Here is a 27,059-nt window from a genome sequence, read left to right on the forward strand (position 1 = left end):
TTAGTAACACACTCCAGAGAATGCAAGATATTTAAGAATGATCCAGGTCAAGAACTGAAGAAATATTTAGTATTTATTAGAGGTGGCTGAGTGGCAGTCTTCCACACTACTGAAGTAATTATTGTCCCAATGTCACTAATTTTTTTTTATAACTACACTTTGTCTTGATTTTAAGGGGAAAATTCTTCAAGCAACTTCCAATTAACAATAGAAATAAAAAACCTGTCTGTGTTCTTTCTGTGTTTCTCTTGCTTCCTTACTGAATTGTCGGTGAAAGCCAGACTGGCTGGCTGCTTTCTCTCTCGTGATAAATGGATACGCACTCTTCCCCATGCCTTGAAAGCTATTACTGCTTTCCTTTACTGTGCATTGGTGTACCTCTCATAATTAGTGAAACAGCCACTCCATTTGAAGGCTAGCTCATCATTTTATGTGCTGCTTTAAAAGGCTTTGTTCAGTAACTTCAAATTGTTCTGATATTGAAGAAGCTGATTTCATAAAACAACTGTTTTATATACCAAAACATTGTTTTGCTTCAGCATTTTAGAACCAGGTATACCCCATGGAATTTTGGTTCTTATCCTGCTGTTAGAAGAGCCAAATGATATTAACTTAATATATTCTTTCAAGGGTGTTAACTTTTAGCTATTTTTAATTAATTTATTTTTTGTTTGTTTTGGTTACTTCAAAGAAACTATCAGTAACACCACACTACAGTGAAACAGATGTCATGTCTAGTGGTTTTTTTTCACAGAACTTTCTGGTTTCTTCTGGAAAGGCAGTACAAGGAAAACAAACTCCAGGAAATTTAGCAGACAGGCAGTGGGGTCATTGATTTTTTTAAAACCCCTCCAGATATGTCTCTGCTGTATCCTGCAAGGTACCAGAGGTAGTGAACCATCCGCTCGGCCTGCACAGCTATCCACACGCCAGCAAGGCTTCTGAGACTTGGCTTAGATCACCCAGCTCTAGCTTGCATAGCTCTGAACTACAGTGCAGCAATAGCTGAGCAATGCTGGGAGGAAGCCACTTTTCCTCACTTTTTTTTTCCTTGAGCAAAAACCTTGCTGTCCAGCTGCTTACAAGCAGTTTCATGGCAGTCTGTAAGGAGCAGCTTCTTCTGTTTGTTCCACCCAAGAGAAAACAGAAGTTCCCCTTGCCAGAGCAGCCTCAGAGGAAGGTATTTCCTGTGGCACTCTCTGTTCTCAACTGAGAGAAACCAAACCAGAGAGCATCTTCACCGACATCTCTGGAACATCATTTTAACAATGTTCCACATGATAATGTTTTGGGTTTATTTGTTTTCTGCTGGTTAGCTCCTTCCCTGATTAACTCTTTTGATATTATTTAATATAATCTACAGTCTACTCTTTTGTTATGTGAGAAAAAAAGTTACAATTGTACAATCCCCTAGTGTGACAGTTTCCTGTTGGCTTCACTCTAATGATTTTTGGTTTCTGTTGATCAGCAATATCCCTTTTGCTGGTGTAATTGTCATGAGAAAGCAGCCTCATATTGTCACAGTCCCAGTGACAACTGAGGATAACACGGGCACTCTTGTGTCCTCAGCTTACCTCATGACATAGAAAAACACTATTCTCTTGTCTTAGTTACACATCTTGTAATTGCAGGGGCTTGGGGCATTGGTTTCAGAGACTCTCTTGAACTAATTGCTGTAGTAACTCTTAGGGCAACAGCAAGCCTGTTTTGCTAGACTATTGTCTCTAAACTATCTCACTGTAATTAATACAGCACCTGTTACTACAACAACAAATTGTTTATTAATTGAGCCTAAGTATCCTCTATTTTTCTCACATCGTTGGTTTGCATGCTCTGCTTCTTTGCTGTGTAACCAATAGCTGTCCCCTGTCCACTACATGTGGACAAGCTTCCTTGGCTGTTCCTGGAGCATCCATCCAGCATAAGGGCCCCAGAAATAAATGCTACTTTCAGCACAAGTAATACCAAGAGCGCATGTGTTTCACTGAAATATCAACACAGCAACATTTCAGCCAGGATCACAGAGACATTGACATGCACAGAGTTGACATTTGTACCCATTCTACTACGATCTACACAAGATTAAAGGCTTATGACTACGTTTCAAACCTCTCTTATGATCAGTGTTTTCAATTGCTAACATAAAACTGTACCTTGCTCATTCACATGACTTCTTTACTAGTGAAATTTCACTGCATTTGCAGATGTACTTCCCCAAGGATTTTCTGATTGCTCCTCCAGAAAGGGGTAAAGGTGGGGTGGATGGGAATCAAATCAATGTTAAGTAGTTTTTTAAATCAAACTTTGACCATAAATTTGAAACTGAGCCTTTGGTAACACTCCTCTGTTCACTTAAACTGGAGCATGACTGACTGAGTTCTTCTGAAATAAATTTACATAAACCCAAACTTTTGTTCACAAGTTCCATTGCACTTTAGCTGCCATTTCAATTTAAATGCTAAGCAAAAAGAGGAACAAAATTCTGCTAAGCAGATTGGTGACAGCATGGAGGGACATACTTCTGCTCAACTCAGAGGAGCTTCCACTTTTATGCATGATTAGATGCTGATAATTACTTTGTTACCAATATAACTCTAATAGCTTCTAACTTGAAGAAATACTACAGGAAATATTAGGCAACGCAGAGCAATTCTAGTTGGATCTTAGTTTTATGTACTTCCATTTCCAAGTAGTGTTTCAGTCACTCTAATTGCTTTTCTTAGGTCATCCCAGCCTAATGACCTGGTTAGCTTAACTTGAGATATGACTTCTTGAAAGAAACTGTCTCCACAATAACTTTTCATTCCAAAATCTACGGATTTGCAGAATTAACATAATCTTCTACAGTATTATGAGCCAAGGTAAGTTGTCATAAATTTGGAGTTCGATTTAACCAGTTCACCACATGAAATGTCTACAGAGAGCTTTTATTTCATCAAAAGATGACAGAAGAGATTTTTACCTGGATCATATAATGGGCTCACCTGAACTCAGGACAAGCAGCTTGCATGACTGAAGTCACAACTTGTTTTGACAGTGGCTTTAGTGGACCCAGAATCACTGATGCTACTTTATGCAAAGTCTATTTTACCTTACACAGCGATTTTACGGATTCAAAGAGCTGTTATCTACAATATGAACCTCTCTTCCCCCAACAGACCGTGCTGTCAATATCTGAATTGCAAACACTGAAGCTGTATAGATACTTTGCATTTTGTTTTTGGTGTACATTGATATATGCTATTTTATTCAGTTTTTAGATATTATTTGCATTAAGACAACTAACTAAACTAAACAATAAAACCAACGTCCCAAATTCCAGCCCAGCATCACTAGTTTGAAACTTTCTGAAAACTCCTTAAATCATATGCAAATTAAATAACCTTTTTAGTTTTTACACGGGAAAAGAATAAACAGTACACTTGTTACTACTCAACATGAGGGGCAAAAAACTTGTCAAGTGGAATACCCGAGACCGTAATTGACGCTAATACTACTTTGAGATCTTCTACGAAACCACTTGCCACAGACGTGAGTTCTGCACGGCAAGGTCTTTATAAAGACAGCAAAAATGAAATGGTGGCAGCAGTATTGTCACTGCTGTTTGCAGAACAGCTTGTCACGTTCTGACAGTGCCAGACAGGCTAAAGTTGCAGAAAAGGCCACTGATAACTGCAGCTGCCTTTTGGTTTCGTGCCTGCAGATGCAGTAGCAGGCTGGCTGCCGAACGCCCCGGGCTGAGCCCCGCGCAGCAGCAGCGGCAGCGGGCAGGGCGCGGGCCGCCCGCCGTGCCCGGGCAGGGCAGAGCCGCTGCCATCGCTGACAGCCCCGCGCGGCCGCTCCCACAATGCACCCGCTCCCGCACACACTCACAGCGGCACACGGAGACATCCGCGCTCACAGCTCTCCCTGGGGCCACCGCGCACCAACACACGGCCCCGCTCTCACACGCGCGGCCCCCGCCCCCCCGGAACCAACTTACCCCCGAGTTACATCCCATTCACAAGCCTGGGCTTCCTCTGCCGCCCCTCCTCTGCGCGCCAGCCTCTGCTGCTGCAGAGAGGCCACATATGTCTGCAAACACTTCTAGGCAGAAACCAGCCAGTGCAGAACAAAGACAGCCGGGGTTGCCTTCATCTCAGCACAAGGCAGCCAGTAGCTATTTTCAAGCTTGTTCGCTCTCCCCCTCTAAGGGCACCCTGCTCTGTTTCTCCCTCTCTCTCTCTCCTCTTTGCCTGTCCAGCTACTGCACAACACACATCAATTATTCATTGCTTGTCTCCCGGTTTCCAGGCAAAACCAATCACAGATGGAGTCTTGCTAATGGGCTCATGCCGTACTTGCCAACAGGCTATTTGTGCTCAAGCTACAACCCTCTAGAGACAATAAAGAGAATCAGGTTAAGCTTTAAAACTTCACACGTACGCAAACAGACCTAAAACGGCGATAGACATGTAAGCATCCCTATGACATTGCTCAGGAGTACGTCTTCAGCATACAGCATGGCAGAAGGCTGCTGTAAATCTTCCGAAAGGGTTTTAAGAAAATCAAACACTCAGAAAAATCTCACCTCAGCTGCATGTTACTGATATTGATGGTTCTCTTTTCTGTCTCTAGTGATCCATGTCTTGCTTTCCCATTACACAGAGAGGTATGTCCTTCTCTCATACTCGTGCACGCACGCACACGCGCACACACACACACGCAGCCACAGCCACTTTGCCAGAAGGAAGAGAGAGAAAGAGAGGAGGAAAAAAAAAAAACCACCCAGGCAGCTCACATTTCAAACTTGCAAGGAGGGGTGGTGCTTAAAACGTTAGGACAAAGCCTCTGTCTCTGGCACCCAGCCAAAATACTGAAATAAATCCCCTCGATCAATTAATTGGAAGCAACACTTGTTCGAGCCCGCGTAACAAACCATTAAGGGCACCGGGGCTGAAAAGTCTTGAGATTTGGGAAATCTAATACCCTTGTTTCCCCCTACCCTGTTTGCTGAATGCTGTTGACTAAATCCATCAAACTAGTCATGCTAATTAGCGTCCAGGGCAGCCTCGGCGGCGGAGCAGCGCCCGGGGCGGGCGGCCCCCGCGGCCGGCAGTTTCCTTCCGGACCGGCCGCCGCCCCGCGCCGGGCAGGAGGTACCGGCGGGCCCGGCCGGGCCGGCGGGGGAGGCCGCTGGAGCGGCGGCGCCGGCTGCGGGCCCCGGGGCGCCCCAGCGCTCCCGCTCGGCGGAGCGGCGGGCGCCGTCCTTCCGCCGCCAGGGGAAACTGAGGCAGGCGGCCGGGGGCTGCGGGCTGCCACTGGAACCGCTGTCACCTGCGGGACAGCCTGGCCCGGGCAGGTGCCTTGGGGCGTCTTTGCGAGTTCAGGTCTTCACCTTTGCCGGCCGCACACTGCTCCCAAGACATCACCCGTTCCCGCGCCACTGCCAGTTCAGGGCTGCCCGTGGAAGAGTTTTAAACAAGTTTCACACGTCCAGCTGTGCCCGTGGTGGTCAGCGTTTCAGCCGACGGTGCCGAAGGAGAAAAAGGAAAAACCAAAACCAACAAACAGTCAAGCCCCAGGAAGCTAATGTGACAATTGTTTGCTCCCTCTCAAAGGGAAAACTGGCAGTTTAAGTTGTGGCCAGCCGAGCACCAGCCTTTTCCTGCCACCCTCCGCGATGCAGAGCCACTTCCTTCCCCGCACAACCTGTACAAAGGCACCTCCACCTCTTAAAGGCGCACTCGGCCCTCTCGAAGGGAAGCAGCCGGCAAGTTCCAGCGAGAAACAAACAAACCAAAACAAATAAAATACAAATAATAATATGAAACTAATACTGTCTCTACTACAAAATTCCTTTAAGTGAAAAAATGGCCCCAGCTTCCCTTACCATGCTTAAAGTGACTTAACTGTGCTTTCCAAACACCTTAGCAGAGAGTCGGCAACATGACAGATCGGAGCAGCAAACTATCATAGACATCAAAGAGCAGCTCTTCTCTGAAAAATGATTCCACAAAAAAGCATTGTCAGATTTCATGTTCTTTTTTTTTTTTCTTTTCCCCAGGGAATCCATTACAAACAGGTAAGAGTTATGTGTGCTCTCACTTCCACTCCTGACGTAGGATCTCAAGGTCAGCCTGTCAGACAGGGTTATTGCTTTCTCTCCACAGCCATCAGACCAAGCAGAACTGCAAACCAAACCCTCCGCACTTTGTGCAATCTCAGAGCTGCGCAAATGTGGCTGAAGGAACACTTCATAACAACACAGCTGCTACAGGTGGTCCAGGACTCAGTGCTGGGCCAGCATCCATAGTGGACAGTCCCTACAGCCTCAGCAAGCCTTCAGCTAGGTCCTCATAGATGCAGGTGGACCCAAGGGGCTGCTGGAACAAATTCTTACACAAAATGTAGTTTCCATTGCAGTTGGTCAAATCTGAGATTCAGTCATATGGAAGAAAAATACATAACCTTATACAGTTTTTTCACTGCCTTTCAGAGTAGACAGATGCTTTAAGGAGGTGTAAATTAAACACCTAGATTGGCAGAATAGATAGTAAGAAGCACAAGTTTTAGGGGACTGTCAAAGCAATGAAAGTACATCAGTAATCCAAAACAAGGACCAAATTGCCCTATCAATGGAACTGCACTGAGTTTAGACTTGATGGATGTGAATGAAATTGATAATTGCTCTAATGCTACATGAACTCTTGAGAGACACAGAATGATTATTTCTGTGCTTGTTTCATGTTTTACTGCATTTACAGAAATTTCACACAGTTCATAAGCTAGCATGGTGTTTTTTTTTATTTTGAAAAAACACAAAAAGCAGCAACAAGAACATATCAAGTGGTTGTGAAGATATTGAGACTGGGTCCTTCCTCATACAAGCCTCGATTAAGTTATTTTCTGAGGGTGAAAAGTAATTTTATTTTTTCTGTACAGAAAACACATTCCCCAGGATCCTTTGTTTTTCTCTCTACCTACCATCGTAAGTAGTATCTCTTTGCAATTAAATTGCTCTTTCTAGTGTAATAGTGTAAGTTTCTCTTTTAAATCTGCCTGTCTTTTCAGAGGAAGTGGTTTAGAGTAGACAAATCACTTATCTAAAAATTATGTACTTACTTCTCCTTTGACAAATCTTCAGCAGGTTTCTAATCCCACCCTGCCACTTGAAATATCACTTTCTGTGATGACATTTGAGTCACAGTTGTCAGAAGCATCAGGCTCTGTAGTTAAATGGATCAAATCACACTTCATAGCATGCAGTATTTTGAAGAAGGAGTGGTTTATCATTTGTAGAAATTAATCATAACAGTTTTTTCTCTAGGGCAAATTCCCAATCATTTTTAAAGATTATATGTTTAAACCCCTCTGACAGCAGTGTGTCAAATTACATCACAAGGAAGGTTATCTCAGGCAGTGATAACTATTAACGCAACTCACTGAAGACATGTACTGCTGGGAGAAGCAGGTCCATACTGGGAGGCACCTTTTATATGCAGGGGTGGGAGAGCAGACTCTTTGGCTGTGCTTTGTGTGGCTCTGTTGAGGCCTCAGGGATCCCAGTGTCTGGGGGTGTGCCTGCTGCTGGCTGTTGTCCCAGCTCAGCCCCACAGGGGAGGGGAGACAGGGGTTGGGACATCTTTGAGTTCTACAGAGGGGAAAGAGGAGACACTTATTTGGACCACCTCTAGCTGATTAAGGAGAAGAGCTGGAAGATTTTCAGAGAAATCCCATTCATCTCAAAAATGAGGCAATGTTTGTCTGTTTAACATACACTGTCAATGAGAAACAGTATTACCAACAGAAACTTTCCAAATCTCAATCCTGTCAGCCACCACTTGGCACAGAAGCAAACCACGTTCTTATGGTACTGCTCTTTGCTCTCCATGCCAAGACACCTCTCTGAAGGAGTGGAGTTTTAAGAAGTCAGAAGCCTGTCCTTAAGTTGCGATGATGCAACAGACATGCCCACGGAACACCAATTTTTTGTGGTGAACAAGATAATGATGTGAACACATTCATATGTTCAGGTGCCTTTGACTGCTCAACATAAATGGCATGATGCTTATCTTCAACTACTTCAAGTGAGGTAGCCTTTGGGCATAATTCTCACTTCTCTCCTGCCTTGCCCCTCTTTGGTGATATTGCAAAAAATTAATCAAATAGATCAACACCTGTAATAAAGATGCAAACCATCAACAGCAAAAGAAGGAGAGGTTGCAGAGGGGTGGAGATCAAATCACTCATTTGGATACTCCAGCATCAAGTAGACTGTAGAAGGGGGAACAGCATCATGTTCTACTGTAATATCATTGTGAGAGGTATGCTGAGAAAAGAGCAGAAAAGTTGCTCAGAGAAAGAAAACATAAATGGGTAAAGAAAACCTCTCCAAGTAGCTGTAATAGTAGTTACTGCCCACTGAGTCATCATAAAATCCTTTAGCAATGCAAATTTTCTATGACCAAAGATTTAAAGGTTTATCTCAGGGACCAATCTTTATTCATTCAAGTTTTGCTGCACTGCTGAACACAGCAGGGTAGTTCCTTACAATATTTGTCTAGAGCAGATTATTTGCCCAAGAATTAGTTCCCTGGATATGTATATATTTTATTATTGATTCAAAGGATTCAAAAAACTCTTTAAAAGGCTTACAATCACATAGCTGAAATACACAGAATACATGGATCAGTGGCCTTGTCGATTTTTCCTAATGTTTCACAGTAGGTTGAGTCAGTTGAAGCTGTTATAAATCTAAGGGCTGCATCCCAGTAAAAAAACCAACCTTGTACTTGAAAAAATAAAAATTAAAATCCTTTGACTCTGCATCAAGTGTCTTTCATGCATAACCCATTTTTACATAATCAAATAAACTCATTCCAAAAAGAGGTGTGAAAGGAAAACCCAGTATTTAAAAGGAAAGTTAAAAAAAGACCCTTTCACATGATTAAGTCCTATCCTGTTTAAGTAAGGGATTGCTACATTGCAAAGAATTCTATGACTAAGGTACATACCCTTTGGTCACCTTCTGCATTAGGCTTTATAAAACAAAGGTAGGGAAGTTACAAAATGTAATAACACAGCATCTCCTTTTTTTTTCTGCTGCCCATGACCGCTGTTTGCTTGTAGCCCTTGGTAAGGAAATGTTTTGATGAACCCTCTGATCTGAACTCCACACCTGGAAACACCAAACGCTGTTTTGGATGCACACAGCAATTGGACCAAAACACTCAAAATCTTCTGAAAGAGACTTATGCCCTATTTAACTTTCAACACCGTGGAAATGGTCACGTTCTTGTTACCCCATTACAAAACAATACTCCTTCAAGCCTCTGCAGAGACTCAGGATAGACCTTCAAACACCTCTGTCAATTGCCAAAATATTTGGAAAAGGAGATCTATCTTAAGTCCATCTAATAATGTTGCAGTTTTCTAGTATCTATTTCCTTCATTCTTTCTTTTGATTAAACGTCTTTGCCATGTGCATAAAACCAAGATGATCCACAAAATTACAATGCAAAAAACCACTCAGAACTATAGAATGAAGCCATTCCTTATGTTTGTATCTTTGGTTCTCTTCCCAGCTATACTTTCACGGAAAACTGAGAAGCAAAAGTAACCAAAGCATGCAGAAATAAAGAACAAAGGAAGAACACCAAGGAAAAAAATCACATCTGTGAGGTAGCAAGGCAGTCAGAAGAGAGGCTTTACAGACCTAAGGTATCACAGTACTGATGGCATCAGCTCAGAGTTGTCCCCAGCACTATTTCACCTGCAGCAGAGCCACTGCAGCTGCTCCCCCCTCCCCCCTGACTTGCTCTTCAGGCAATTTTAAAGATAGATGCAACGTACCCCACCTGTGATGCTCTGCCCTTGTTTTAATATCCCTATTTTGCTACAAATACTAATGTATGTTTTACAAGCTGCTTTTCAGGACATGGAAGCTTCACTGTTTTTCCAACTTTTAGAAGCTTCTTGGTAGTGGAACTCCTTGGTAAGCTGGAGCATGGCATAAATGGCTTTCTGTGCCTCTTTTGGTACCTGGGCTAGAATTCATGATATCTCTTCTAGCAAATCAGAAAGAAATCAAAATTAACTGAAGTCCTTTGCATTCAACATCCATTTTTTCAGCATGATCAAGTGGATTTCTAAAACATCCATATTTTTCACTAAGTTTTGATTAAATATTTCTATACCACCTCTTGCAAACTGCTTGATTGTCCTCATACAGTTTAGACATTTTTAGCCTTCTACCACTTTGGGGAAATATCTGATGAACCATTCTTTAGATTTCAAACAAATCTTTCAGCATTCATATGTTCTGCAAAGTACTAGAACTTTGTTACAACAAAGCAAGACTTTCAAATGCCATGAGGACTCCTACCTCTCTAAGAAAGTTTCAGGATACACTTCAATAAAACATTTTTTCTGCTGCTTTTCAAGATGGTTAAGAATATATTCTCCCTGAAAATATTTGGTTTTATTGAGCATGTAGCAGAAGCCCCACCTCTGGTAAGCTATGAGTTAATTACAGCTAAGCTTTCTCTCTCCCTGATTAACTGTTCAAGGGGATAGGGAGGCAGCTCTGAAGACAGCAACTTAATCAGGTCTCACTGAAAGAAGATAGAAAACTATTAGAACAGCAGCTTGTGAGGCTATGTAGAACTAATGGGGTGCAAAAGAGTAAATGAAACTGAAACTTGGAAAGTAGAAGCCCTGCTGGGGCTCCTGGACACTTCTTGGCATTGAAAATCCAGTCTGAGCCGTTTTGACTCTTCACAGTATTTTTCGGAAATACAAATTGTATGAATATTCCTCATTAAGATCTCAGAAGAATAAGCCCTCCATGAATGACTATTTTCCAGTGACTATTTTCCTTTATCTTTTCCTTCTAGGCCTTCATATCCAGTTGACACTTCTCCTTACCCCAGCCCCATCACAGCTGTGTGAGCAGCTGCTGCTCTGGTTTTCTGGCTCAATTTGAGTCGTTCTCCCCTCTGCATGGGGACCCCTCTTGGTCCCATTTCACTGGGCTGCCACTGATCCAAAAATGGGTTTGAGAGGAAACCTAGGCTATTTGCTTATATCCTTTTTATTAGTAGTTTTTAAAAACAACCCACTAATACATGGAAGGTATCAGTTATGAGAAGGAATATGTGATACAAACATCCTAAGTGGGACATAAATGCAGTAAGAAAAGATGTAAAGAGAAGATATGTCCTTCATTACCTTCAGTATTTACATTCTGTACATAGGAAAGTTCATGACAGAACTTTTTTTCTGTGCTATGAGTGAACTGTGAGAGCATTAAAATGAGAACGTTTAGATGCAATGGTTGAGGGGGGGTTTATTTAAAAAGTCTATGAAAACAACACTGAATGTCACTTTATTCAAATCAGTTGTAGAGTGTAGAAAACCACTGTGTAGAAAGTGCATTCAGATGTTTAATGATGCCATATCAAACATATGAGGGTTATATAAATAATCAAATAGATAAAAGTCCAAAATTACAGATTAAAAGTTACAAATTGGTGGCTATGCATCACTGTCTTGGAAAGCTTCCATTCTGGAATACAAAGACATTCATCATTTGGAGGCCAGCTCATGCTTCTAGCTTTGTATTTAAACAACCCCATGCACCATCATCATACACTTTTTATATCAATCTGCCAGAAAGCCATACAGAGTTATTTTTAGCAGACTATGAGATAAAGTACAGTTTAGCTTGCAAAATAGCCTAATAAGGAAAAATGCTCTTGGTGAAGACCAAATGCAGTCACTGTCACTCTTCCCCTCATACTCTAATCAATTTCTAAGAGCATCCCTTAATTTTTCCCACTTACTGCATTAGCAACAGGATAGAACTAGAGGAAGACAAGCATTCTTTATAGTTTTCTCTATTTTGATAATCAAACATACAGTGACTGCAGAAAAATGGAATGGTCTGAAAAGAAAGTGGCTTTGCTCAGAGTCATTAAAGAAACCTCTTAGTAGACAATCATTTTAAGAGAAACAACAGCTTAACATCAGTTTTTGTTTTCAGAAACTGGCAAACTCAGGTCTTACTCAACTCCAAATACTTCAATGCCTCAAAGTATCAAAGTGGAGATAAAGGACTCTCAGGCACTATTGGTATGCTTAAATACTAGCAAGAATCTTAAAACTAAAAAGTTCCCAAATCTACTAGATTACTTACAATCTGAGAAAAATACTCATTTTGACAGGTTATTACTAGGAGGAGGAGCTAGAGGGGGGTGATTCTGTAACAATTTATGAGAAGAGCATTAAACCCAGCAAGTAACACAGGTTTCTATCTTTAGTAATTATTCATATACCTGTTCAGCTGATTATAAGTCGTAGCTCCAGGCTGTCTGCCTGCATTGCTAGGACACAGACAGCAACCTTTGCTAAATTGACTCCACTGGCTATGCTCATGCTGCAAGAGCTGTTTTCAAGGACAGATGTACAATGTTATATGGGTAAAGAGAGGAGCAAATTAAAGATGGGTGTTCTGTCAGGAAAAGGACTGAAGAACTTGTGTCAGCATTTCTCTACATTAATAGGACCTTAGATTTTTAACCCTTTACTACCTATTACTTAGGTTTAAGAAGGCCTTTCCTTCTTATATAGATGGCATAATTACATCTTCTCAAATAAAATAATGAAAATACAAATGTTAAGGACAAAATACAAGGACATGCACGATAAATAACCGTATACCTACACATGGATATAGAGGGATTCCATTAAGAGCATTCAATCCTTAAACTGTGATTCATTTTAAAGCATCCTAGCTTGTGAGTTAAATAAGCTGAGAACAGTAGAACATGAAATTACCAAAACATATTACCACACAAAAGTATCACTCACTTTGAGATCATCAATAAGTATCTGGCACATTCCTACCAAATAGCTACACTCACATTTTTTATTTTTCTTTTTACTGTTTTCTGTATATTTCTGTTTAAAGCAGTCTATGTATTTCTTTAAAGGATGCTGGAAGTCTTCTAGGCCTGAGAAATATTTAGCAGCATAACCATAAAAGACAGCCCTACTGTCAGCTCCTACCAAGCACAGACATGGTTCATACTGGCAAGAGGTTATGTCTTATATAGCCCCTATTGGGCTCTCACTGAAATTAAATTTACAGTTGAGGGTTTATGTGATATCACCAAAAGAGGGCTTCTGGCATGCATATAAACATATCCTATTTTACTAGAGGATTTCAAGCATAGATCTAGCCTACTCTAAGACTAAGAGCAAGTCTACACCTTGGAATGCTTACACTTCAAGATCTTCTAATAACTACATCCATCTGTTAAATAATTTACATTCTGATACAATATGCAGCAATAGCATAGCAATGACAATATGCATTTCCATAATCTGGAAAATATCCAACGGTATTTAACACTATTTCTTATTTCTCTCCTGCAATATCACATGGAGAGTTTCACAAAAGTTGTGCTTTTACAATGTGCAGGCACCAGAACAGAATCTCGTCCCAAGAGAGGCTTTGAAACGGTTTTATTCAAGTCTAGAATTCTTCCACTGTGACTGACAGGAACTATCCTCTTTTTAATCAATATGCCTCAGTTGAGTCTCTCTGTCCACTGTTACCTTGGTGGGCTGATTGGCCACTCAAAAGACTGAGTGTTAAGGATTAAATATTTCAAGGCAGAAGCTTTAGAATGGGAAGTTTGACAGTGAGCTATTTTTAGTGAAGCCTCCAAAGTAAAAACAGGAAAATTTTGCATGTTTCCTTAGGCCATAAATGTGGTTTTACTTTTTGTTTCATATTTAAATCCACTGTTAAGTAAACATTACAGTTGAACATATTTTTTGGAAGCTTAACCAGACAACTCTATTTTAATCACTTAATTTCTTTTAATTACTTAAAGTACTTCGAGAATGCACACTCAAGTATCTCCTCTAACTACAAAAACTGAAGTGAAAGTTCAGGTGCAGTGAGACCAGCTTAAACGAGAGAGTACAATCTGGAGAAGATGAGAAAAATGAAAATTTTGAATACTTCAACTTCAGAAGGCATAATTGGGTCTGATTTTCTAAAAGGGCTAAATCTCCTGCTGCTACAAGTTAAGCATCTAAAGATATTTTCAGTTCAGCAGATCCAAGAACTGAGAAACCACAGGTCATTACCACAGCTTTTAACTTTTGCCCAAACAGTCAATGTCAACTCTCCAAACTATTTATTGATAACTGCACCTTTCTAATCAACATTTTGAATTAAAAAGTGCTGGCAGGTTATTTAAATGAGGCTTAACAAACTTTAGTGTTACTCTGTAAGCCACTTATCTTGGCCTGGAGGACCTGCTGTCTGAAAAATGCTGTGTGGGCCTTAAAATAATTCATGTTGAAATTTTTTCTTAAAGGAGCTGTAATATACTTTCATACCTACAAAGAAAAGCTAGTAGAATTAAAGCAAATTGTTTTTATTGAAGTTAAGGGAAATAAAGTTACAAAAGTTACATTTCCTTTTACTTTGGGGAAGGCAATATTAGACATATTTACAGAAATCAACATTAATAGAAAAAAGATTCTGCTTTTTGTCAAAGATGATTTCTGTGACAAGGTATTAGAAATGACAAACCTTCATGATGCAGGGACTTTCCAGAAGGAAAGACAAAACTTCTACAGTGCTTCAGATCTCATCAAAACCATTTCTATTTTCTCATGAATAGGATGTCCTCTCCAAATTGCCTTCTCTTGCTTTGAATCACCTTTACCTCTTTGAAGACATTCTTCTGGGTGAAGGCCTATGATTTTAATATTTATAGCCCTGACAAAATTAGAGTTTATATTGTAGTACTATCTGCACTCTCATCTGCTATATCTTTCTGGGATTTAATGGTAGCTCTTATCTCTACTGAAAGAGCTATGTTTAGTGACCTAAGTCTCCTCACTTCGATCAGATCAGAATCATAGGGGTCTGCCATAAACTCCTGTATCAAAATCAGAGAGGAGGAAATAGAAGTCAGCTTTACAAAACCAGAGCAAAGAAGTTAATGAGTAACTTTCAATACCACTCCTTAACAGCTTCATCATTTAGTAGAGAGAAATAACTATTTCAGCAAGCTGAGAAGACTTATATGCCTTTTAACTCTCTTGGAAATCTTGTCATGCTCCTGGGACTAAGGAGGAGAAAGACAGAGGCAAAGATAAAATCAGTTTGTCACTTTGTTTTTACACTGGTGCAGAGGGGCAGATGGGAGAGAGATGACCCTAGTTTCTCAATAACCCTCGATATGTCACTTGTGTACTCCTAGTCCCATTTCAGATACATGCCACTGACTGCAAACCATCTCCTGCTACACTATAAGCAAACTATTTCAAGTCTACAGCACAATTTTATTTTTCCACATGAAGAAAACAGACTCTTTCTTGGATTCTCTATGAAAACAACCAGGATTCGATTCATTTTTGGTAGCAATTTCTGTACAGAAAAGATTTTAGGAAGTAGTATACATGGGTGTAGGTGGTTACTCTTGCTTCAATTTTTTTATTGGCTTCCAGGGAATGTCATATATGATAACACTTCTAACCCAGTGCATGCCTATTGACCTGTACTCTCTCCATTGGCCTCAGGATGAAAAAAAAATACCCATACACACACATTTTTGGTTTGGGTTTTCTTCTGTTGCAACTTAGTTTTCATTACTGAATACTTTTTCCAAAATAAAGTAACAGAACAATCAGGAAAAAAACCTACATGTCTTTAAATCTGGAGCTATTTAAAAGCAAAAGCAGCAGACCCATGCAAATAGTTTCTATATTCTGGGAATAAGCATGCAAATTCTGTCAATTTATGATGAGAAATAAAGAAAAACAAACCATTGATCAAATCAACATTTTGACTTGTCTTAAATATCACCAGTGCTACAGGGAGAGAGGAACTAAACTGAAGATGTATGGGTCCAATGTAATTAATTTTCTTATGACTAATCACTGGAGTTATACTACTGCCCAGAGACACAAGGAGGATCAGAATATCATCATAACAGAAATGATCAGTACTACTTGTTAACTTTTAGCTTTAAAAGTACACCTAAATTCTTAAGACTTTGACACCGCCTTATATAACAGCAAGAATAATTCATAGGCATTCATCAATAAAAAAAAAAAAAGCCTGAATCCCTATAGAATGCCACAGGAAGGCAAGTAACAACCTTAAACCTACTAAAATGTGTAACACGATTTACTTGATTCTGATAAAATATTTATATTGCTTTCAGACAAAGTATTGACTGAGATATCTTATTTCGTCAAAAACATGAAAACATTCTCTAAATAATTACATCAGATTAAAAAGCAGATATTTAAGCAACAATGCTCTTTCAGGGTGCTCATCCTGCAGGCAGAGGAATGCAAAGGTAAGAAAAAATCCGTGGGAAAACAACACTTCTGTACTGTGGTTAACATTACTGAAGATGACTGTGTCAACCAACTGCAATGCAAGCTAGCAAGTAAGCTCAAACACGGATTGTAAATCTGAAGGAAAATCCATACATTCTTTTAACTCCTGCATTAACTACCAGAGCAGCAAGTGGTGCCCTTGGGAGGAGCAACCAAGACAGGGGGAGCAGCCACCCCTGTTGCTGCCTTCTGCAGGCAGCAGCAAGGAGGAGGAACTGCTTTCAAGACTGAGGTGTGCTTTGGGGAGGCAGTCACACTGGGGATTCCTCCAAATTAGACCAAATTCTCCCAAGCAACCTGGTACATTTTCCTTTCTGCATTGGTAAATGAAAAAAAGAGACATAGAAAAGAAGGCATTTTTGCCCAGCATCTTACAAAATAAAAGTAGTACCCAGCTCCAAATACAATTGGTTTTATTTACAAAGACAGTAAACAGAGAGGTGAAAAAGGAAAGAAGTCACTGTGTCGCCACTTGAGCCCTGTTTGGGAGGAATTCAACACATTAATGCAATCGATTACACCAGTGCTTAACAGCAAATCCACTACTTGCCTGCTATCCTCCTTTCAGGGAATAGATGAGTGATGAGGACTGTTGGTGTATCCCATAGGCAGAAGGTGAGGAGGTCACTGTGCTCTGAGGGGCACTGAGGGGTACTGATACAGAGCACAGTCCCCTGTGACAAGACCGGCTCCCTTCTGTCACTGACTGCACTGCCCTAAACAGTGACATAAAAACATGATCCTTAAACTGAGATGTTTGGTTAAATTGGGTTTCTGACTGCTCTCAGAAAAGAGTGTGGCAAATTGTAATTAGTCTAAAAGCTCTTGTAACTGAGTTAACACTGTCTATTTCCACAGGAGGTTCCTCATTTTTAAGAATACAATGTCAAATCCAGGACAAAGCTTCACGACCGTAAACTCTGTAAATTCTTCATTTTCTCTCTTAAAAAAGGCACTAGAAGAAAAACAATGGCATGATAAAGGCAGTTGGGAGACTCAAGACAGCAGTTCCCAGTTCTCTGACAGGGTTAACTCAGTTCCCACCTCTTCTCTAAACCTTGCCTTCCTTTACTCTCTTTGCTGTCTAGCTCAGTAAAAGTTATTCATAGGAAGGACCTTCAAAATATGTGCAGAGTTTCTTAGCACAAATGGTACTGATCTCATATGGGACCTATGAGAGCACCAGTGAGTAACACCAACACTACAACCAACCAGCACTGCATCAGGGCACCAGAAAAACCAGATTACATCCTTTGAAAATTCTGCACTTTGTTCTTTGGTGACTGCAGCAGAGGACAGGGAGTACATTGACTACAGCCAGTACTTGGTGTAACAAACATTTAGTTCACTAATAAACAGATTAAGGCGAGAACTAAGTTTTTCAATAACTTGTTTAAGAAGGTAGCATTACAAATTTAAGAAGGCTAGGAGGGATATACTTCTTTCTTTTAAAACCACATATCATTATAATGAAGGATGTGACTATAACAACTGAGTTTCAAACTCTGTTCCCTTGGCTAAGCAGCCTTTTGTTATGGAGTGAGTTGTGATAAGGCCTGGGTTATCTTGTTACCATCAGGAGCTGTTCAGCAGCACATACACCATGACCACACTGGTCACAGCTCAGCTCACATGCCTACATCGCCAAATTCAGCATCTTGAACCCGGAGAATTTCATGCTTAGGGATTCTGCTTTGACAAATGTTACATTTTTTGAAAATGTTTCACTTCACATTTGTCGTTTAATGCTTAGCCAGTAGGCTGCGTCCCTGAAACATTATCCCATATGTGTAACTTGGGATGTTTCTCACTTAGTGCTTTCCTCCACTGCCCCCCTCCCCCCTCCAAAAAAAATCCTTAAAATGTCTACTTCACAGCACTGATACAGCAAAGCACATAATTCTTTCACCAGCCACTTGCACACCTGCAGACTAAGATGTAACAAAAGAAGTAACAACCTACAGAATGCTACTAACACCATAGTACATCAAAAACACACACACAAACTCTTGTACATATTTTAAGTTCATTTTCCATAGAAGTTTTAATTTAGACTTAAATTACTGAATTTCTATCAGCAAAGGTTTTATTTTTGCCACCGGTTCCTTTTCATTGGTTTTTCCCCCATGGCACAAACCCATTATTTTTCTCTGACATCTTCTGAAATTAATTTCTTTTAATCTTTTGTTACCTTTACCTAATGTCATCAATATTCAATATTCTACCCCTGAAAACCGATTTTAAAAAATCTATTGTTTTCTCCATTCCTCTCCCAGTTACAGTACTGTTATTACCCTTTATTCACAGTCACTTTTTCTCTTGCATACATCTACCCTGTGGTCAGTCCAGGCAAAGACTGCTAGGCATTGATCAAAGAATGAGACCAGCTACATTAATCCTCATTCGGTAAAATGTACATACTCCATGAAGTTTTAAAAATAAAAGAGAGGTTTTTATAATATTAAAATAATTTTTTTAATATGCCCTCTAATTAAATAGTAAAGTCACTGTATCAGCTCACATCACTACTTTTCATCTAAAAAGACCCCAAGTGGACAGCAAATAACCTCTAGATAGTAGAGCAAGTGACAACCTTGAAGAAGAGATGTCCAAAAGACTTACACAGAAGATGCAGGGCATTTTTAAATGTGTACTTAAAACCAGCACCCAATCTCTCACATGGAGTTCAATAAGCAGAGCGATTTCTCAACTGTCTATGGATTAAAAGCAGAGGCAAGGGAAAACGTTTCCATCATAGCTACTAACAAAAACTGTTGGTGCATACATTGGCCTTTCAGACATCTGTGGTCTTACACTTTGTCACTTTGGAGCAGATGTTTAATTGGGAGGAAGTGATTTTAAACATCTGTAGCCAACATCTGAGATGGTGGATGAAGACCACACAGAGCCTTGAGGAAATTAAAAGTCTATGCAATTATGTCACTTCCTAGTATGAGTATTTAGGAGAATTTTAAAAATAAACAAAACGAGAAGTTTCAATAGAGAACCTTCAAAATCCTTCCTCTCCTCTCACTTGCCTTCCTGTGCCTTAGAAAATAATTGGTAACAGAGGAGATATAAAGTCCATTAACCAAGGTTTGACCAACAAGAGATATTGCATTCCTTGAAGGAAAAATATCAGGGAAACCCCCGCCAATTTAGTATAAAGCCTTTAAACACTTAGGGAAACAAAGCAAAACAGAGTAAATATTTAAAATGTAAAGCATTACTCAGTTCTAGTGGGCCTCAGGTGTACTGAATCAACTCAGGTTTAGCAACTACACCTGCAGCATATACAATAGCAAAAGTCTTCCAGGAAGAGGAGCCAGGGGACAGACTCCCCAGAATCCAAGTCTCCAGCTTGCACTGGCATTGCTGGTGATGACCCCCAGACCTGAGCAACTGGCTGCCTCCTGACTTCTGGTTACGTCTTTCAGAAGCCAGGTTCTTCACAGAAGAGCCTGGATAAAAAAGAACATCCAGCCAAGGTTTTCTGCTTAGGGAGATGATACACTGGGAAAAAATGATGGGGGAAAATAGATCAGTTTCTATCAATGTGAGTGGAGGTAGCCATGAAATTCAGTTTCAGCAAACATTAACCAAGACTTCCATTTTTCAAAACTGCTTTGTTTAAACAGAGCATCATCTACAGAAATACAGACATCATACAGTCAGTTACTACATTTCTGATATTCTAATTTAAAACTGCAAACCTTAACAAAATTAAAAACATGCTTAGATAAAAATACTAACTCAGCTTGGTTTTGCTACCCCTTCTTTCTAGAAGCCATTTACTATTGTACTGCACACAGCATTCTATGTAAATTAGAGCATTGGGATTTTGCACTATCAAATATGTAAAAATAAATGTTAGGAAGGTTACTGATCAAAAAGTTTAAATTTAATTAAGATCAAGACAACAAAATGGTAATGGCTTACCTCATACACAGTTTATAAAACAAGAGGAAAATAACAAGGTTTCACAAAAATTATCTGACCAGTAAGTATTTCTCTAACTTGACAGAATCAATCCCTAAAAATCTTCCTCAAGTGGATGCCAGATCCGAGAGCAGAGAAGTGCTACGTAAAAATCACTATATGTAGCATTAGTAAACCATTGCTATTTAGGAATATCAAAAGACCTTGTCATAATTTTCAAGCCATAAACCTGCTGGGGTAGCTCCATGGCAGAAGTGAAAGACTTGGAAGAGGCCAGTATGGTGTGTTGTGCCGTCACACATTCACTCATATAGCTGACATGCTTTGTCTTAGCAGTAAAAAAATCTTTCTTTGATTTAAGCTAAAGACTATGGCTTTATGAAAAAAAAAAAAAAAGGCAGTCAAAAGAGGAAGATGCTGAAGATGCTGTTTCACAACATGCATTGGGGAAGGATACAACTCTGCTATTTCCAAGTCCCCTGGTCTTCAGCCTTCAGTGAAAGGTATCTGTTCATCTGGAACAGCAGGGAAAGCACACCTGACACTGACAGCTTTATGAGGGGTTTCTGGATCACAAGACTGTCTGGAAATTTCTGTGTACAAATCAATGTGTAAAGATCACCAAACTCACACACCGAGTACCAAAACCAAATACCATTTCAAAGCACTGCAGTGTCTTCATTCCAGTAGAACTGGAACATGGTTTTCCCCTCCACAGAACGAATCCTAACACAAGCAGCAAAATTTCCAAGAAAAAAATATTGTTAAAAGCTCTATGGAAAACTTCCATTTTTGTCCTGCATGAAAATGATGTTAGCTCAGCTTTTAGTATGCCTTTTTTTATTAAAAAAAATTAAATTAATTAGTTGCTATTAATTAGCAGTCAAAGACAGAGAAACAAGCATGCTCTTTCATCTCAGATGAGTTATGATGGTACCCTCAAAGCTGACTCAGGAATTAGTGTAGTTGTTTCAAGAAACAAAATAGCAAAAGATTCAATCTTTGGCAGCATTTAAACCATCTGTTCCACACTATTTTAATCACTTCTGCTCAGTACAGAGATTACGGGTTTCAGTTCATTTGTGATGGAAAAACAAAGAATGCTTCATTTTTACAGCATGTGGGGGGAAATCCAGAATCCTCCCAACTACCCTGAAACTGGGGTATATGAAGAAAGTAAAAGGCTTACTGGTGGCACGCCTGAGCATGATAAAACAACCCTCCCCCTCCATGCCAGATTCCTCCTGTGCTTCGAAGCAAACACAAATTGGAATGTGCCACACTGACCTGAAAAAAAGGGGGATGTGGGGAAGAAGTTCCTATTAGCCACTTTATTATGGCAAAACAATTAGTATCATTCTTTCCAATGAAGAACCCAAAAGTTCCCATTGCTATTTGTTGTGGGAAACTCCTTATTAATGTGAAGAATGTGTTTCATCAGCTCAGAAGTTACAGACTTACGATGACTTCCTCGCAGCACTAAAAGTTCAGCAGGGTAGAAGCAGTAGGTGGGTTAGAAGGGATGAGCCTATCTTCTCTGTAACACAGCGATTTCTTGTCCCTTCTCCCCAACCCCGAAAGAAGAGCAAGCAGTTCTTCAAAATGACAAGCAGACACAGAAGGCTGGTCCCACAGCTCACTCGAACAGATCTTCAACTGAAAGTCTCCTCTGTGCAGGTGACTGGTGGATTAACAGGAGCACTTGTGTTTACCTGCCCGAGCTACACAAATGACTATTCCCCTATAACATCTGCATCTTCCCCAAGGAACTGCAATGTTCCAGTTTCTGCTTCCACTGTGTTGTTTTAGAAGTTTGAAGGGGATCTGACACAGCTCTTTGGGCTGGAGTTGAAAGGGCATGTGAGGTCCTTCTCGGAACACTGAGGGGTCTTCCCCAACATTCAAAGCTCATGTGGTCTTCTTGAAAACACTGAAAAGACTTATCCAGACCTAAAATGACTTGGTCTGTGATTTGACTGAGATGTAGGTAGCCAAACAGATTTAGTTAGAGGGAACTTGAACTTCATCTAAACGTGTCAGCTTACTCAAGCTCAATGTCCCACTGAAAAAGTTTTTTCTGTTGTAAAAATTAATTCTTAGTATTCCCACGATCAGTAACTCCCATATGTTACCATTTCATACTGGTATCAAATGACCAACTCAACTATATGAAGGTCAGCATGCATTTGGCTAAACAGGCTTGGTACATTTGTTTTGCATGGCCTTGGATGACTGACAGTGTTGGCTGGAAAATAAATAAGTGCATTATGCAATTTTTTATTTTCCTTACCAGTTTTCAACCAGTCCACTGTAAATTCACATTTACTGCCTTTTACAGTCATCAAAACTAGCAAGAAATTGAATGTATTCATAAAAATGCTTGATTTCTGCATATAGACAAAACATGCTCAAAAATAAAAATATAATCAACAGTTTAACTTGAGTATAAAAGATAAAGCATTTTTTATGGTCCAGAGTACACCCATATGCTTGTAGTTAAGAATATAATAACTCTTAACTACGTAAATCAAGGAGATAGAAAAGATCCCCTGGTTTACACAGATTTGTGCAGCCACTGCTGAAGGATCCACTAATTGGATTAGTCATCTCTGATCTCGGCAGACTCAGATTAAGCTGTAGATTTCCACAGGAAACATTTTCTGTACTGTAGCAAACATAAGCACAATGAGGTACTTTCCTTCCTGTTTTTTCACTTTGTTTTCCCAATTTGAGGCTTTTAGCATTAACTCCATCTGGATATCACCTACTAAAACCCTGTAAAAACTGAGACCTGTGTGAATATCGTATACCCGACAGAGGGTGCCGGTCTGAACCAGAAAGGGATTGTAGTGATCTATTTTTAGGACAGAAATGTCACAGTCAATAGTGAGGCACATATCCTGCTTCACTCTGCCCTGGAGGTAACAGCTTTAAAGGTCAGAAAGCAATGCTTTCTGGAGATACCCCACTCCAGCTTCTCTAATAAGAATGTCTGATTAGCCTTTTGAATCAGAAAGTTATTTACCCATAGTGGTAAGACTTCAAACTGCTCACACCCTGCATATATGTGCACTTTGGACAGTTGTTCCCCACTATGACAGTCTTTCTTAGAGTCCATGAGATACTTCATGCTCTTGCCCTCTGCAATACAAGTATGAAAGACAGATCAAACTGTCCCCTAACTATCACCCCAGAAACAAAAAGATAGAAAGAAAAGACTGAAGCATGGGAAATGCTCCTCAAAGAACTCTTCCTAGTAGCTGGCAAATGAGTGTTTTCTCTCTTCAACTGATTGTTTTTATACAATCTCAAATACTGATACTTGAGATACTTCCAAACAAAGATTTCAAAGCCCTCATGGGTCAAGAGATTGCAGGGTAGCTCTAACAGCCTCCTGACATAACCCTCTGAGGCACCTAGGGTAACTGAGAATGGAAATCTAGATAGAGGGCTGTGAAGAAGAGAGAAAACAAGTCTTTAGTGAAGCCCCAGCTGTGACTCGAGACCTCCAGTAATATGATCCAATCATAATTAAATCTGCCCACTTAGGTGATTTCATTACATGTTCTACTGTAACCTGTTATGCACTTAGACAACTTCTATGTATAAAATGACCATGTCCCCACTTTGATCCTTCTGTTATCATAATAAGTAGACATAGTTTGACACTTTCATCATGCTTGTATGCAAAATATGGAGATATGGGGAAAAAAAAAAAGAAAATCAGTGAAGAAATATCCTGGCTTAAATTAATTAAATCATCATCTTAGAGAGACGCATTGGATGCAATCAAAGAGTAATGGACATAAAAACATAGTCCAAAAAATCCACCACTCAGGCTTGAGCTTTCCTTCTACTTTGCTGGCTGAGACGATGTCCAGCAAGAAAGACAATTTATACTATATTAGAAGACAATTTATACTATATTAGTGAGAAAGCTGCTTGCCTGATGGGCTGCTTCCTTCCTCTAACTCCATGCACACAACTTCAGCAGCAGCTGCAGTAGCTGCTCCAGCTCTTTACAGTTTATATACTCTTGGCCTGTGGCAGGATGATGAGCTGCTGGGTGAGAGAAAAGGATAATGTGGGAGACCCAACAGAGGAAAGCTGATGCTTTGTCACTGACAACAGCCCAGCTCTCTCATTAGGAACGGTCTCTCATTCACAGCTGCTTCCTCTCTCCGTACTTCACCTCACCTAGCAAGGGGAACCAAGTCAAACTGAAGCTCTGATTTGACTCGAGACACCTGTGAGCCCACTGCTCTAGACTGTGAACATAGCTGCCAACTGGCATGAAATGAATTACATGGTACAGACAAATATTGACTACAAAGTCACCCATTCTCCATCAAAGCTGCCTGCAGAGTTAATGGAACACTTTTCCAAATGCAACAGCTTTCAGTCACTACTGGCAAAATTGATACAGGTGTCATCAGGCACGAAGGTGATTTTTAATTTTTCTTTTTAAACCACAAAAATATGAACAAATAAATGAATACATGCCATTTCCTGGTATCTAAATGAAGATGATTAAATTTAAGCTTTAGACTCATGCACCAGGTAAAAGTGATTAGTAGATAATGTACACATGAACAAAATGTTGAACACCTTTTAAAACACAAGTCTAGATTTATTTAGCTCTCTTACCTGCTTTTCTCCTTTGAACTTATTCCTGTCGATGACTCAATTAGCTTCCTTTGCAGACCCTAAGTCCCCATGCTGTGAGTTTTACCAAGTAGAAGAAATCTGATCTTTTGCAGTGCACCTCCTTGATTAATCCCTTGCTACTTCATCAGGGCAACTCTACTGTGTTACTTAGGCAGGGACTGTAGTTAAAAGCTCACAACCAGCCCCAGCTCATTTACAAAACATGGCTGAAATTCCCATGTGTGCTTCTGTGTAAGAAGCATCATCTTGTCCTTCATATTCCTATGGGGGAAATTCTTATTAGGCCCTTAATGATCCAAGGCCAACAAATAATAGGTTATTTATTTATTTGAGACATCATAAATTAAAATAACCTGTGAAACCAAGAGAATTAAAACTGCTTCTCCATGACAGGCACTCTTCATTTAACACTTCTGTCTACACATTTTCTTCATTTTTTTGTTATGAAAATGAGTTAGTAATTTGCCTTTCAGAGACTGGACAAAGGGATTCATTTCATAGAAGTGGCATCAGAAAAAACAAAGCTGGAATGATTACTGTGCTGGGCATGGTCCTGCCACATACTGCAGAACATACTACGTGGAGGAAAGATGCCTTAAAAATACCAGAGATCAAACTGTTGGGTTTGGGTATTGTTAGCAAAAACTCTAAGAAACTTTTAACATATTGACACATTCCTTTACCACTGGGACTCAAATAAAATGCCAGCAGGCAGACCTCAGAAGAACTGATGGAGGAAAGGGCGAGTTTAAACTCCTTTCTGCCCACAAAAATCATGCTTTGGACTAGCAATGCTGTCCTATTATTCATTGGCTCAAAAATACTGATTCAGCAAAGAATTTAAGCATGTGCCTAAATTTAAGCAGTTTAATTAACTTTGACGTCAGTGAGCCCACTTCTGTGCTTATAATTAGATATGTGCTTGCTGAAGCAGAGCCCATCTGAATAGAATCTCGTTGATTTTAATTTGGCCCTTTGTCTTTGCCCCTCATTTATTCTTTGCAGTGACTGAAGGATTAGTGCTAAGGTTCTGGTTCAGGAATGCACTTAAACAACTCATCTTCACTCATAACATGCAGAAAGAAGCTAAGCATGTCTCAAAAAATAAGCATGGACCTGAGTACTTTCCTGAAGAATGGAAGTTTCATGGTTGAAGAACATGTGGTGGTCTAGTCCTTCTTTTTGTGTAAGCAGCTACTTCACAGAGAAATCAAACTTATATATGAATTCTTTCTCAATGTTGTTAGAGTTCCTGCAGTGTGGAAGAGCCTGCTGTAAATGTCTTATTTGTTCATTTGAATGATGGCTTTTAAACATCATTCAACATCATCATTTGTGCCTTAAAACAGGCACGAAATAGTAAAGCATTAAATTAATTTAAAGAAACCAAAACAAATAAACAAAACCAAACCAAAGCAAACAAAGAAAAGCCAATACCAAAACTGCATGAAGAATGAAGAGAACATGAACACCACGGATCCAGTCATCAGAAATAACAGTTCAAGTCCCAGAGGTAAAAAGACAATGAGATGCCTCCACAGCACACAATAAAGCAAAACAGCAAGATCAAAGCTTCAGCTCCTGCCAGGCATTTCTGCTAAACACCTCTAGAGGAAAATCTGATGTCTTTTAACATGCCCATGAATTGAATTCAGCACACAGATAGCATCTTTAACAAGCCTTTTAACTCAGCTATTTCAGCCCATTCTTCTGTGTTTATGGCCTTTTAAAATCTGGAATACATGACAGCCATTATTAACTGCAGGCATTCTACAATTAAAGGTGGATTTAGAAGGATACAGCCGTGCAGGGGGAAGAGGAAAATAGAAGGAGAATCAAGAACTGATTTCACTATGAAAAACACTGCAGAAGGCATCACTCAAAATAAACAAGGAACCCCGAAGAGTACTTGTGCTGAAGACACTGCTGTCTGTCACAATCTTGATCTACAAAGCTCCCTGCAGGGTGCCCCGACCCTCTCTACTACACAGAGCAGACTGGGACACACTGGGAGGCACCAGCAACACAACCCCTGT

The 27,059-nt window shown here is 40.0% G+C and overlaps 1 protein-coding gene across 7 annotated transcripts in view; it reads right to left on the reverse strand.

Annotated features, from left to right (window-relative positions):
* The window catches only part of ZMIZ1 (zinc finger MIZ-type containing 1), a 344,034-nt gene that overhangs the window by 87,441 nt on the left and 229,534 nt on the right, over positions 1-27,059 (reverse strand). Inside the window, exon 1 of one of the 7 annotated variants that reach the window (XM_069019271.1) lies at positions 5,378-5,658. The exons of 5 other annotated variants lie outside the window; for them this stretch is intronic. In XM_069019271.1, the coding sequence (XP_068875372.1) occupies positions 5,378-5,408 (31 nt within the window). In that variant the 5' untranslated portion in view covers positions 5,409-5,658. Of the gene's footprint in view, positions 1-4,570; positions 4,719-5,377; positions 5,659-27,059 lie in introns of those variants that run through there. One more of the 7 variants, XM_069019272.1, reaches the window with a different exon arrangement.

Source organism: Aphelocoma coerulescens, chromosome 6 (genome assembly GCF_041296385.1).
Source record: "Aphelocoma coerulescens isolate FSJ_1873_10779 chromosome 6, UR_Acoe_1.0, whole genome shotgun sequence".
In the NCBI taxonomy this organism is placed as follows: domain Eukaryota; kingdom Metazoa; phylum Chordata; class Aves; order Passeriformes; family Corvidae; genus Aphelocoma; species Aphelocoma coerulescens.